An 11,861-nucleotide genomic window follows, 5' to 3' on the forward strand; every position below is an offset into this window, starting at 1 on the left:
AGCAGCCTGGCCAGGCTCACAGGATCACAGGATGTTAGGGATTGGGAGGGACCTCCAGAGATCATCGAGTCCAGGCCCCCTGCCAGAGCAGGCTCATCCTGCTGAAAAACAGCCTTCAAAGCACTCCAGGGGGAACATGGCTTTGAATACCCGAGGTGATGGATATGGCAGAGAGGGCCAGAACCTCGCCAGGTAAAGCAGAAGATGACCCTGAAGAAGGTAGCGCAAACTCTCCTTCCAAGGGCTGGATTTGTGCACAGCACATTGAGAGAGGATTAGGGAGGAAGCCACAGGGAACATTCCCATCCACCAGCAGAACTGGTGCCGAGTTTGCCAGTGATGCTCCCAACAACTAAAAGTGCCAGGTATTGAAAGCTGTGTCTGTGGCTGGGCCCCTTTTGCTTTCTCATTTCCCCACACACCTCTCTGCTGGGTACTTCCATCAACAGAGTGGGAATATGCCAGCAGCTGCTTTTCCTTGAGCGCTGGAGACAAAGGTGTGTGCCTGAGGACGTTTATGGAGTGTAATTAGCCACTCAGAATAATTCTAGTACAATTCTGGTTAGCAACGCTGCTTTCAGCTGGTTTTTATTGTATTTTCATACGCTCTGCACTTCACACCTGGCAAAGCAAATGGCATGGAAAAAATCTGCCCAGGACTTTTTCTCTCAGCTAGTGTTCAACAAAAACATTATTCATACTCAACTACATGTTCATGACTTCTAATTAGTACTTAGCTCATCACTGCCTGCAAAGCAGACTTCTTTTGTGTAGTTTATTTTAAATTAAGGCTACTGGGGATTAGCATCTTACAAGGTCACTTGACAAAACCCCAACTTGGCCTGTCAGACAGAGGTTAACAAGCTCACCGGTTCCCAGCGCTGTGCTCTGCCCACACGGGTACCTCTCCAGCAGGCTCAGGGAGGAGACTTCAGCTAATGACAGATTAATGCCAATTTAGTCAGCATAATGCCTCCTGTCACTAAAGCTTTTCCACTGCAGCAGCACTTGTAAAGTCCCTGTGAAACCCCACGGCTGTGTGAGAGCTTTGCATGCAGCAGCACCGACCAAAGGATACAGTTTGGCAGCAGCAAATTTCCAACCTCCTGCCTCGGGGCGAAAAGATAAACATTCAACATTTCTCTCAAGAGCTGATCTTTTCTTCTTTTTAATTTCTTTTTTATATATATATATATATATAAATATTCCATAAAGCGTACCATTTCCTGATGGCAGTACAGAACTGGTCAAAGGTTACTGAAATCGATGAAATAGAAATGCTACAAGGGTAGGTTTAAAACAAGTTTAGATGACAGCCTTCCGCTAAGAGCAGGCCCAGAAACTCCATGAGCTACGTGGAGATAGCCCAAACCAGCCCCAGCCTTCGTACTGTGCCAGAGCATTCAGACAGCAGAAGTGCCTCGGGGCAGCTGCTGGTAGGTGTCCACGAGTTCCTCACGTGAGTGCCCACTCTCCTCAGTGGAATCTGCTTTGTTACTGACCTGAAAATGCCACATTCAACGTGGATCCCCCTTAAGTCATTGTCCAGACCTGGTTTTCCATATCTGTGTCTGCCTTTGCTGACCCCAAATGGCAATAGGAGCTGTCAGCCGTGCGCTGGGGGGTCAGGATGGCGGCCCGCTGAGTTTTCAGGCAAAGCCAGGAGAGAGCAGCCGGTGAGCCTAGCCAAAACCATTCACCTTTCTTTGATCCCTTCTCCTTCACCACCTGCAAAAGGTTCACAGCATTGAAACAAGGAGGCACAGGAGCAGGGGTGCAAGCGATGCACCCCACACAGGTTTTGCACTTTGTACTTTTCCCCAGTCCTGTCTTTGACCTGAACTGGTGCCTTCAGGACAGGAGAGCAAGTCCTGGGGGAATCCTGCCCTGCTCATCACAGCCCCTTTGCTTCAACCTCTACAGCACTCTCAGGTCCTGCAGGTGAATACTTAGCTGCTACAGCAGCAACCTGAAGTCTGTCAGTGTCTTGCTGCCCAGGGATTTGTTGTTGGTTTACTCCTTCTCAGCGTGTCCTTTCCAAACCAGATGTGTTAAAAGAAAACAAAACAACCCCCGGAAGGAAACCTTTAAAAACAAAGCTAACATCACAACATCTGTTTAAAAACAGTACTGCCCTGCCCTGCTCTGGACAAATTGGTAAGAGCAATTCAGCATTCTTAGAATTAATCCACAACAAAAGAAGCTATAAGATGCCACAAATGAAGGCATAATTGGCCATACAGAGGCAACACTACCATGAATGTTGTTTGGCAAGGAAAACAAAATAAAACAAAAGAAAACAAAACAACAAAGCAGATAGAGAATTCATCCCAAGGAGGGGCTCAGAACTGCCCGGCGCTGCTGGGGTCACACTGCAGGAGTCGCACTATGGAGGGGTCGCTCTTGGCGCCGCGGATGAACTCTTCCAGAGAGAGTTTGCCTAGAAAAGAAACCTTTGCTTAGCAGGTGTGGTGGGCTGCAGCAGACCTGCCAAGCCTCTGCACTAGCACAGTGGAAGGAAGCTGGGGGAGCCCAAAGAAAATTCCTGGTAAAGCAGCCTCGCAAGGTAAAGCCTTGCCCGTCCGCATGCCCGCTGGCTGTGGGTGGTGGTGGCATTGCCTGGGTGGTTGAAGGAAGAGTGGTGGGTTTGAGGTGTCACCCCATGTGGGCACCACATCCCAGCCACCCGGTACAGGGGCAGAGGCAGCTGCCCCGGTGCCTGCAGGGTGCCTACCATCACGGTTGGTGTCCATCTGGCGGAAGATCTTCTCTGTCCTCTTCTCTGGTGTCGACTCATCTTCTGGCATCTTCATTACAGAAGAAACCATCTTATAGATTGCCTGTGTGGTATGACAGGAGCACAGAGCTGGTAAGAAGCACAGTATCTGGATGCAGGGTTATGATTAGCTCCTGGTGACAGAAAGAGGCAAAAAACATCCCAGGAACATCGTCTGAGACCTGATGTCTGGATGCTGAAGGGAGTCAGGTGGCATCAGTACATGCAGCTGCCCTCTTCAATGGGACACTCATCTATGAAGGACTTATGTGTTCCCTTATTTAGCCATGGTCAGATGCAGCCTAGGTTTGGACTCAGTTTACATCCTTATGAAAAAGATGAATTTACCACTTGTGCAGCACTTTAGGCACTGGAAGCTTCTGGTGCCCAAGGGAACAGTAAGACCAGCAGGATCCTGCCCTGTGGTGTGTCTCTGGGCTCCATCCTCACCACCCCTGTCCCCCTACCCCGTCTTTGCTTCCCTTCATCTCCTTTCTCTTCTCCCTTGGTCAGTGTCCTGCGCAGAGGGTGGGCAGTGACTGCCTGCTGTGTTTGCCATGGCTTGACCATCAAGGAGCTGCCTTTGCCTCAGGGCTGATGTGCAACAATTTGTTCCACAGAGAGCAGATGCTCTGGTCCCTCCCAGATCTATTCCCTTAGTCTCACGTGGTGCTAGCTGTCCCTAACAGAGAGACCATGCTCCTTCCAAACCAAGGATGAGTAGGTGTCTCTGACTGGTTCTGCAAACCTTGCCTGCACAGGTGAGCATGCAGTACCAGTAAACAAGGGAGGGTTTGGGTTAGACATCTTTACAGTGTCACACAGCTGTGAGAACAGCAACAGCCAGATGGCTGCAGGTTGGTGGCCTCAGAGGAGCCTCCTGGCCATGTGCAGAGACAGCAGTTACCAGTGCTGCCCTACTCTGACCAGCTCCTGCTGCTTCCCACGGCAGCTGGCTGGCCTCTGGCTGACCAGTGCTGCACTGAGCAGTCACTTTGCTCTCCACCCCGGGTCTGTAGATGTAGATCCCTGTCAAATCCTTGTTTCCTCCCAGCAGTTGATAACTTAGTGCAGATATGATTGCTTTAGCTCTTTGTTCTCTGTTGCCTCCTGCTCTGGGAGTGGGTCCTTGTTGCAAGTCCAGGACGGCTCACTGGGACTCCCCTCTTCCCATTCATGAAGCCTGGCACACTCCTATCATCTGGGCAAGGGTCCCCAGCTCCAGGAGCATTAAGAGCACTGACTGACCAGCTGGAAGATGCTGCTAAACTCACAGATATTCTACACTTGAGACTAGGGAATGCCTCCTTCCTTGGCCATCTTGGAATCATAGGAAACATGGAATCATATGATTGCTTTGATTGGGCAGCAGCTCACCTTTCACATCTCCTGGCCTTTAAATAACTTCAAGAGTTACACTCTGAGAAAGTCTGATTAATTAATTCTTCATCTCTTATTGGTCTGCTGGAGGGCGCCAGCCCCACGGTAAGGATGTAATGTTAGCTTGGGACCCCAATAGTGGGGAACAGAGCATGAACAGCTGCTGCCTCAGTGGAAAAGTGGTGAGCACCATTTTAATCACCATCATTTGCACTCTGGAAGTGCCCAAAGATTTCCAAGAGAATTAGGGTGCCAGGGATCCTGCCCACACAATTGTGATCATGTGATAGCCAGGGGGACAGAAGAAAGAACAAACATGCAAGCAGCAAGATCACAGGAACAAAGGAGCTGAGGGAAGGAGGCAACAGGGGAAGAAAAAACCAAAGGGGATGTGGACAGTAAGGATTTCCACCTCCCTTGTCCTTGTTGGCATGCAAGGCCTGCAGGAGCCAGCGTGAGATGATCATAGAATCATAGAATTATTAGGGTTGGAAGGGACCTCAAGGATCATCCAGTTCCAACCCCTCCCTGCCATGGGCAGGGACACCTCACACTAGAGCAGGTTGCTCACAGCCACATCCAGCCTGGCTGCAAAAACCTCCAGGGATGAGGCTTCCACCACCTCCCTGGGCAACCTGTTCCAGTGTCTCACCACCCTCATGGTGAAAAATTTCTTACTAACATCAAATCTGAATTTACCCATTTCTATTTTTGTTCCATTCCCCCCAGTCCTATCACTACTTGACATCTTAAAAAGTCCCTCCCCAGATTTCTTCTTCAGATACTGGAAGGCCACAGTAAGGTCTTGGAGCCTTCTCCTCTCCAGACTGAACAGCCCCAACTCTCTCAGTCTGTCCTCATAGGATAGGACCTCCAGCCCTCTGATCATCCTCATGGCCCTTCTCTGGACACATTCCATCACCTCCAGATCCTTCTTGTAACAGGGGCTCCAGAACTGGACTCAGTGCTCCAGGTGGGGTCTCACCAGAGTGTGATGCTTATAAATGATGCTTATAAACCTGCCAGTGTGGAAGTATCTTAAGCTGTCTTTTGTCTAGTGTAGGAAGAGAGGTGGAGGGGTCACTCCCCCACTCTGGCTGAGAAGATGGCAAAGCAGAGAATCTGCACTGAGAGTGTGGGAGGCAGGCCTGGGCTGGGAGTGCAGGCATGTTTGACCCCCACAAAAGTAACCATAGTAAGAATATGCAGATCTTTAGGACAAAAAAAGAGCACTTCAGGATGACTTCATCCTGCAGGGTCCTTTTCACAGAGGCGTGTGAAGGGAATAAGAGATGAAGATATTCTAGGAAAGCCAGCTGGGAATAACATAGCAAGTGTTCCTGTCCTGCTGAAAATGGTTACTCTGGACAGATTCTTATGTCCTTATTCAGGAGTTCAGGGGGAAGTTTTCCCAAACTAAAAGCCAGCTAAAGCTGACTAAAAATCTTGAGCCTTGCCCTGTATGAATACAGTGCAGCTAGAGAGCTCTTCATTGCTTGGTTGAAAGAGCAGGCTCTGAAAGGAACTTTTTTGATGTGATACTAACACGGAGCTGGGCTGCACCAGCCCTGGGCTGCAGCCTGGGACTGAAAGTCCACATGGAGTGCAGCTCCTTGGCCTCACAGCACTTGGGCTGAAAGCCATTGGTGGCATTCAGAAGCAGAAGGTTTGGAGGTCATTATCTATCAGCAGCCTTCTAAGTCAGGGCAGCTTTTGCAGGAGGACTTCTGTCAGGAGAGCTTCCAGCTCCCTGGTACCCCTAAAGGCCACCAAGAAATGGTGCCTCCAGAGCCCTGTGTGCATCACCTCCTGGCCCATTTTGCTGCCAGTTGCTGGCTGCCACTGCTCTATGTGGGCCAGAAGCCCTGGTGGGGGCTGCAGTTGCCTGCTATACTTCTCAAAGTGTCAAAGAGCTTCTTATGCTGACGGCAGCAATGACAGCACAAATTTCCAGTCAATCCTTTTTACTCTATTGAAATAAATCTTGACAGCTAAACCCAGAGACATATCAGCTTCTGTCTCTTCTGGGCTTACAAGTGAGCCAGCCCAGAAGGTGAAAGCTGTGTGCTCTGCTTGTAGTAGACTGAAAGGGTTACTCTCAGCTCAGTATTCCTAGGATGCCTTATGACTCCATATGATTAAAAATGTACCCTTAGAACGAGGTTTTCATCTCTTATTTGAGCTCTTACAAGAGATTCTCACCAAATATGTTCCCTTTCAGCAAGAGGAACAAAGATGAATCTTCTAGCTGCTTTGCAGATGTTTTCTGAGTGGTCTGGGATATTCAGATTGTTGGTAAACACATGGGAGGCATGAAAAGCATTTCTAGAGCAAGAGAATCTGAGATGATCTATGGTGAAGTCAGTCACAAGGGCAGGCTATGCAGCATCTTCCCACAGTACTCTGCAGATGTGTGGTGTCAGGTAGTGCCCCAAGGACCTTCTTTCATCAGGCACTGCAACTGTTCAGACCACCACTGAAGTTCTTCAAGTTATGTGATCCTCCAAAGTGTGCAGCCAGCTCCATGTGGATGGCTCAAGAGTGTCACTCAGCACAGCTTTTTGGAGACTGGCCTTGGGGAAGTTCCTGGGCAGGCATGGTGAGTCTGTGACAGGCTGTGTGTGGTTAACAGCACTATGGGAGACGGAGCTTGAAGGAATGCAGATCTTTTTTCCTCCACCCTATTGCTCTGCAGAGAAATTGCAATGCAAGTTACCCAGAAATGTGGTGGAGGCCCCATCCCTGGATGCATTCAAGGTCAGACTTGATGGGGTGGGCAACCTGAGCAACCTGATCTAGTTAACAATGTCCCTGCTCACTGCATGATGGCCTCCGAGGGTCCCTTCCAACCCAATGCATTCTCTGATTGCCACGATTCTAAAACAGGCTCCAAAAAGCTATTAGGAACCATGCACACTCATCTGCTTGGCACCTGAGGCTTCTGTGGGACATGAGCCATCTTAACCAGGAACTCTGCTTGGCCAGTGCTGCTGCAGCTGCTGCCACAAGCAGCTTCTTGCAACGTTCAGCAAGAGTGCAAGGCTTGCATTGCCTGCAGCATGTTAGGTTAGGGCAGAGAATGAGAATGCAGGTAACCACCAGAATGACAGTGAAAAGCACTGCTGAGAGAGGGCTTTCCACACAAAGAACAGCAGACTGAAACAGAAGCAAAGCACCTCTTGTCCCTGTGCTGTTTAAGATACAGTGATGCCACAGCCCCAGGGGCAGCCTTCTTCTGGGCAATGGAGACTTCCAGGCTGGTGGTGTTCATTTAGTGTTCAACCTGGTGTGTTGTCTCATGCAAAAATCCCACTGAAAATGTCAAGCTTCTGCTCTACCTGCATGCAAATGTGTGCCAGGTAAGCGGCCTGTAATGGGCTCCTTTGAGACAGGCATCAGAGAGAGAGAGAGAGAGAGTTTTGCTTTTCACTGTCTGAAAGATTGTGATGGCTGAGGGCCTTTAGGAAGATTTTTGATGCAGAATCCTTTTTTTTTTTTTTAAAGTCTAATCACGCTGCATCTGGAAACTCAAAAAACCCAAGAAAATGTGCTCTTCTGCTTCAGTTTCATGAATCTACCAAGCATACTTGCAGAGCCTGTGTAACGAAGCCTATCCCAGCAGTGAGAGCTAGGGGTGACCAGGGTAATACAGGGAAATCACTGGGAATCAGGCTGAGAGCTCCAAGCACACTGCCTGCCAGGAAGCTCCATCACAGAAAGGGCTGAGGGACCACTGATGGTCCCTGGTGCAGGCATGGCTGTGGCTCAGGCTTGTTAGGCTGCTCTGTCCATGACCCACTTTTGTGCCGTCCCTCAGAATGTGAGATGAGAGCAGACAGCACAACACATTTGAGTTTCAAGTACAATCTGAAAAGAGGAGAGAACCAAACTTTCCAAGTGTAGTGGGAGGGCTGGAGAGCCAGGCTGAGGGCTGTGTGCAGTCCAAGTGCAAACTGGCAAGGTGTGGTCCTACACTGACCCCTAAGCTGCAGTTTTGTTTGGTTGTCACCATGGTTGTAGAGGACAATGCTCCAGTTTGGTACCAACATGACTGTGAAGAGGGGTCAGAACTTTTCTGCCTCTAATCATGATGCTGATCTGGGCAGCTCTGTGGCAATGGGAAAGAGCTGCTGGTTTTGGTGGACCTTGCTTGGCTCACTACATAGATTCTGGGCACTGCTATTTCCATTCAATTTGACAGGCACACATCTGTGGCATTGTTCTCCCTGTCTGCAAATCTTCTAGTTGGAGGGGTTTGTGCTGCTGCTCAGCACTGAGGGCTTCCCAGGCTACTTGATAAGAGCAAGTGGTCCTGCGGTCCCTGGGGCATCTTCTTCTCCTGAGGAGCAGAGGTGCTTGCTTGGGTTTGGCTCCTCGTGTTTGCTTTGTGCTCTGTTACTTCTTCTGGGATTCTCTTTGTTTTCTCATGAGGAGAAATACAGCTACAAACCCAAGAATCGACAGCCTGTTTATCCTACCCAGAGGAGAGAAAGATTTGTAAGGAGCAGAGTATCTTCTAATGCAAATATTCTATGCAGCTCCTGGTGGCACGGAGACAGGGAGGTCTCTGTGTCTGAACGCAGTCCTGATCTTTATCTCAGACACAGGAATACAAAACAGAGTCAGTGAAGCACAACAACCCTGCACTGACAGCTGAGCTCTGTATCTGGTCTTGTTGAAGCAGAGTAAGTGCTGGTGCTAGCTACCAGCTGTTTAGAGGACAGGAGAATAGCCCTGTAGAGAGACAAGGCCAACACGCATTAGGCTGGCTCCAGCCAGGCAGTTTGCCACCACAGCCTGTAATTTGTGTGCATTCCTTTCCCTTGGTTTCCAGCACAAATATAAGTCTGAATGATACAGCACATAGCTAGCACTTCAGCATTTCCAGGCAGAGAAACGATCTTGCTAACAGCCTTTCCCTCCCCACCCCACCCTGTTTGCAAGCAGTGTTGCATTATACAGCTTCAAGCTTCAAGCAGCATATCGAAAAGGGTTCGAAGCCTTCAGAAGAGTGATGTGCCTCAAGGGTGAAAACATGTCAGAAGAAGCTGAAGGGAGCTGGGACTCCTACTAACACCACAAGAAAATGCATCCTAAGAAGCTGTGTGTGGCATCATTGTCTACCCAGATAAGGCTTGTTGGGACTGGCAGCTTCATGTGAAGGCAGCTGGTGTGACAGGAGGTCTGCAGACCTCGCTGCAATTCAGCAGACAGACACCTTGCAAAGGCATGAGCTGGTTCTTCATACCAGCATGGTTTCAAAGGAGATTGATTTCTTCCTGGGGAGGACTTGATGATCTTGAAGGTCTCTTCCAACCTGGTTGATTCTGTGGCTCTGAGCAACCTGATCTGGTGTGGGGTGTCCCTGTCCATGGCAGGGGGGTTGGAACTGGATGATCCTTGAGGTCCCTTCAAACCCTAACAATTCTGTGATTCTATGGTTGGATTTGATGATCTTAAGCTCTTTTCCAGCCAGGCAATTCTGTGTGGGAAGCCTTCCTTCTGAAAAGTACACTGCCTAAGGTACTTACTTGGTCTGACTGCAATTAATTGTAATTAATTGACAGTGGTTTCCCAGAGGACAGAGCCTCATTTAGCAGCAGGTTGCTTGCTGTGCTCTAGCCCAACAGAAGTCCCAAGGGAGAACTTCCTGTGCAGCACATTGCCCGGGGAAAATTTGCAACAGATATCAAACCCTGCAGTTTGAACTGTGACAGGATTTCTTTGGCCAAATGAAGTCACGTTTTACATCCAAGCAGTTACACACAGGACCAAGATCATCAACCCCCCAAATGCTGCCCCAGCTCCCCACTCAGTGCTGTGTGGCAGAGCTGCTTCATTAATTTGCTCGAGAGGAGGAATCACAGAATGTTAGGGGCTGGAAGGGACCTCAAGAGATCATCCAGTCCAACCCCCCTGCCAAAGCAGGATCACCTACACCAGGTTCCACAGGAACTCATCCAGGCAGGTCTTAAAAATCATAGAATCATAGAACCATAGAATCAAGCAGGTTGGAAGAGACCTCCAAGATCATCCAGTCTGACCTATCACCCAGCCCTAAGCAATCAACCAGACCATGGCACTAAGTGCCTCATTCAGTCTTCTCTTGAACATCTCCAGGGACAGCAACTCCACCACCTCCCTGGGCAGCACATTCCAATGGGCAATCACTTTCTCTGTGAAGAACTTCCTCCTAACATCCAGCCTATACCTCCCCTGGCACAACTTGAGACTGTGTCCCCTCCTTCTGCTGCTGGTTGCCTGGGAGAAGAGACCAACCCCCACCTGGCTACAACCTCCCTTCAGGAAGTTGTAGACAGCAATGAGGTCACCTCTGAGCCTCCTCTTCTCCAGGCAAAACACCCCCAGCTCCCTCAGCCTCTCCTCACAGGGCTGTGTTCCAGGCTCCTCGCTTTGTTGCCCTTCTCTGGACACATTCCAGTACCTCAACATCTCTCTTGAACTGAGGAGCCCAGAACTGGACTCAGTACTCAAGGTGTGGCCTGACCAGTGCTGAGTACAGGGCAAGAATAATTTCCCTTGTCCTGCTAGCCACACTACTCCTGATGCAGGCCAGGATGCCATTGGCTCTCCTGGCTGCCTGGGCACATTGCTGGCTCATGGTCAGTCTACTATCAACCAGCACCCCCAGGTCCCTCTCTGCCTGGCTGCTCTCCAGCCACTCTGTCCCCAGCCTGTAGTGCTGCATGGGGTTGTTATGGCCAAAGTGTAGAACCCTGCACTTAGCCTTGTTAAATTTCACCCCTCTGGCCTCTGCCCACACATTGAGCCTGTCAAGGTCCCTCTGCAGGGCCCTCCTACCCTCCAATAGATCAACACCTGCTCCTAACTTGGTGTCACAATCAGAGAGGGATTGGTGTCTTGAATCTTGGTGTCTTGAATCAGAGAGGGAGACTCCACAACCCCCCGGCCCAGGGGTGCCCCTGGGCAGCACATACCTGCACGATTTCCAGCATCTCGGACTTACTGATGTAGCCGTTCCCGTCCAGGTCGTACATGCTGAAGGCCCACTTCAGCTTCTGCTCCAGTTTGCCCCTGGAGGTGACGCTGAGGGCGATGATGAACTCTCTGAAGTCTATCGTGCCGTCGCCGTTGGCGTCGAAGGTGCGGAAGACGTGCTCCGCGAACTTGGAAGCGTCCCCGTAAGGGAAAAAGTTCCCGTAGATTTTTTTAAACTCCTCCATAGATAGGTGCCCACTCGGACAGTCTCTCAAGAAGCCTTTGTACCACTCCTGGATCTCGTGCTCTGTAAAGTCTGTGCTTTCTAGCAAGTCTTGCATCACTTCAGGGCGTAGTTTGCTGTTTTGCTTTCCCATTTTTTTGCGTCAAAAGGTTACCTGCAGAGGAAAGCAAAACCCCTGTGACTTCACAGGATCACACAGGATCACACAGGATCACACAGGATCACAGGATGTCAGGGGCTGGAAGGGACCTCTGCATTGAGTCCAATCCCCCTGACAGAGCAGGACCATAGAATCCAGCACAGCTCACACAGGAAAGCATCCAGACAGGGCTTGAAAGTCTCCAGAAAAGGAGACTGTATAACCTCTCTGGGCAGCCTGTTCCAGTGCTCTGTGACCCTTCCAGTGAAGAAGTTCTTCTTCATGTTGAGGTGGAACCTCCTGTGCTGTAGTTTCTCTCCATTGCCCCTTGTCCTATCACAGGGTGCAGCTGAGAAGAGCCT

At 49.9% G+C, this 11,861-nt stretch overlaps 1 protein-coding gene across 1 annotated transcript; it reads right to left on the bottom strand.

Annotated features, from left to right (window-relative positions):
• Positions 1-2,342: 2,342 nt before the first annotated feature.
• On the bottom strand, positions 2,343-11,493 carry NCALD (neurocalcin delta). The gene is made up of 3 exons (XM_054385315.1): positions 11,116-11,493; positions 2,735-2,840; positions 2,343-2,440 (listed from the first exon to the last, which is right to left on the bottom strand). The coding sequence occupies exons 1-3, from the start codon at positions 11,491-11,493 to the stop codon at positions 2,343-2,345; spliced, it is 582 nt and encodes a 193-aa protein (XP_054241290.1).
• Positions 11,494-11,861: the final 368 nt, after the last annotated feature.

Source organism: Indicator indicator, chromosome 12 (genome assembly GCF_027791375.1).
Source record: "Indicator indicator isolate 239-I01 chromosome 12, UM_Iind_1.1, whole genome shotgun sequence".
NCBI classification, from domain to species: Eukaryota; Metazoa; Chordata; class Aves; order Piciformes; family Indicatoridae; genus Indicator; species Indicator indicator.

Bases quoted from the DNA above. Each gene is read 5' to 3' on its own strand.
- NCALD (XM_054385315.1), bottom strand. From the start codon at position 11,493: ATGGGAAAGCAAAACAGCAAACTACGCCCTGAAGTGATGCAAGACTTG. The intron at 2,841-11,115 runs GTATGTGCTGCC...CATACCACACAG, and splicing joins AGATGCTGGAAATCGTGCAG to GCAATCTATAAGATGGTTTC. The intron at 2,441-2,734 runs GTAGGCACCCTG...TTTCTTTTCTAG, and splicing joins GATGGACACCAACCGTGATG to GCAAACTCTCTCTGGAAGAG.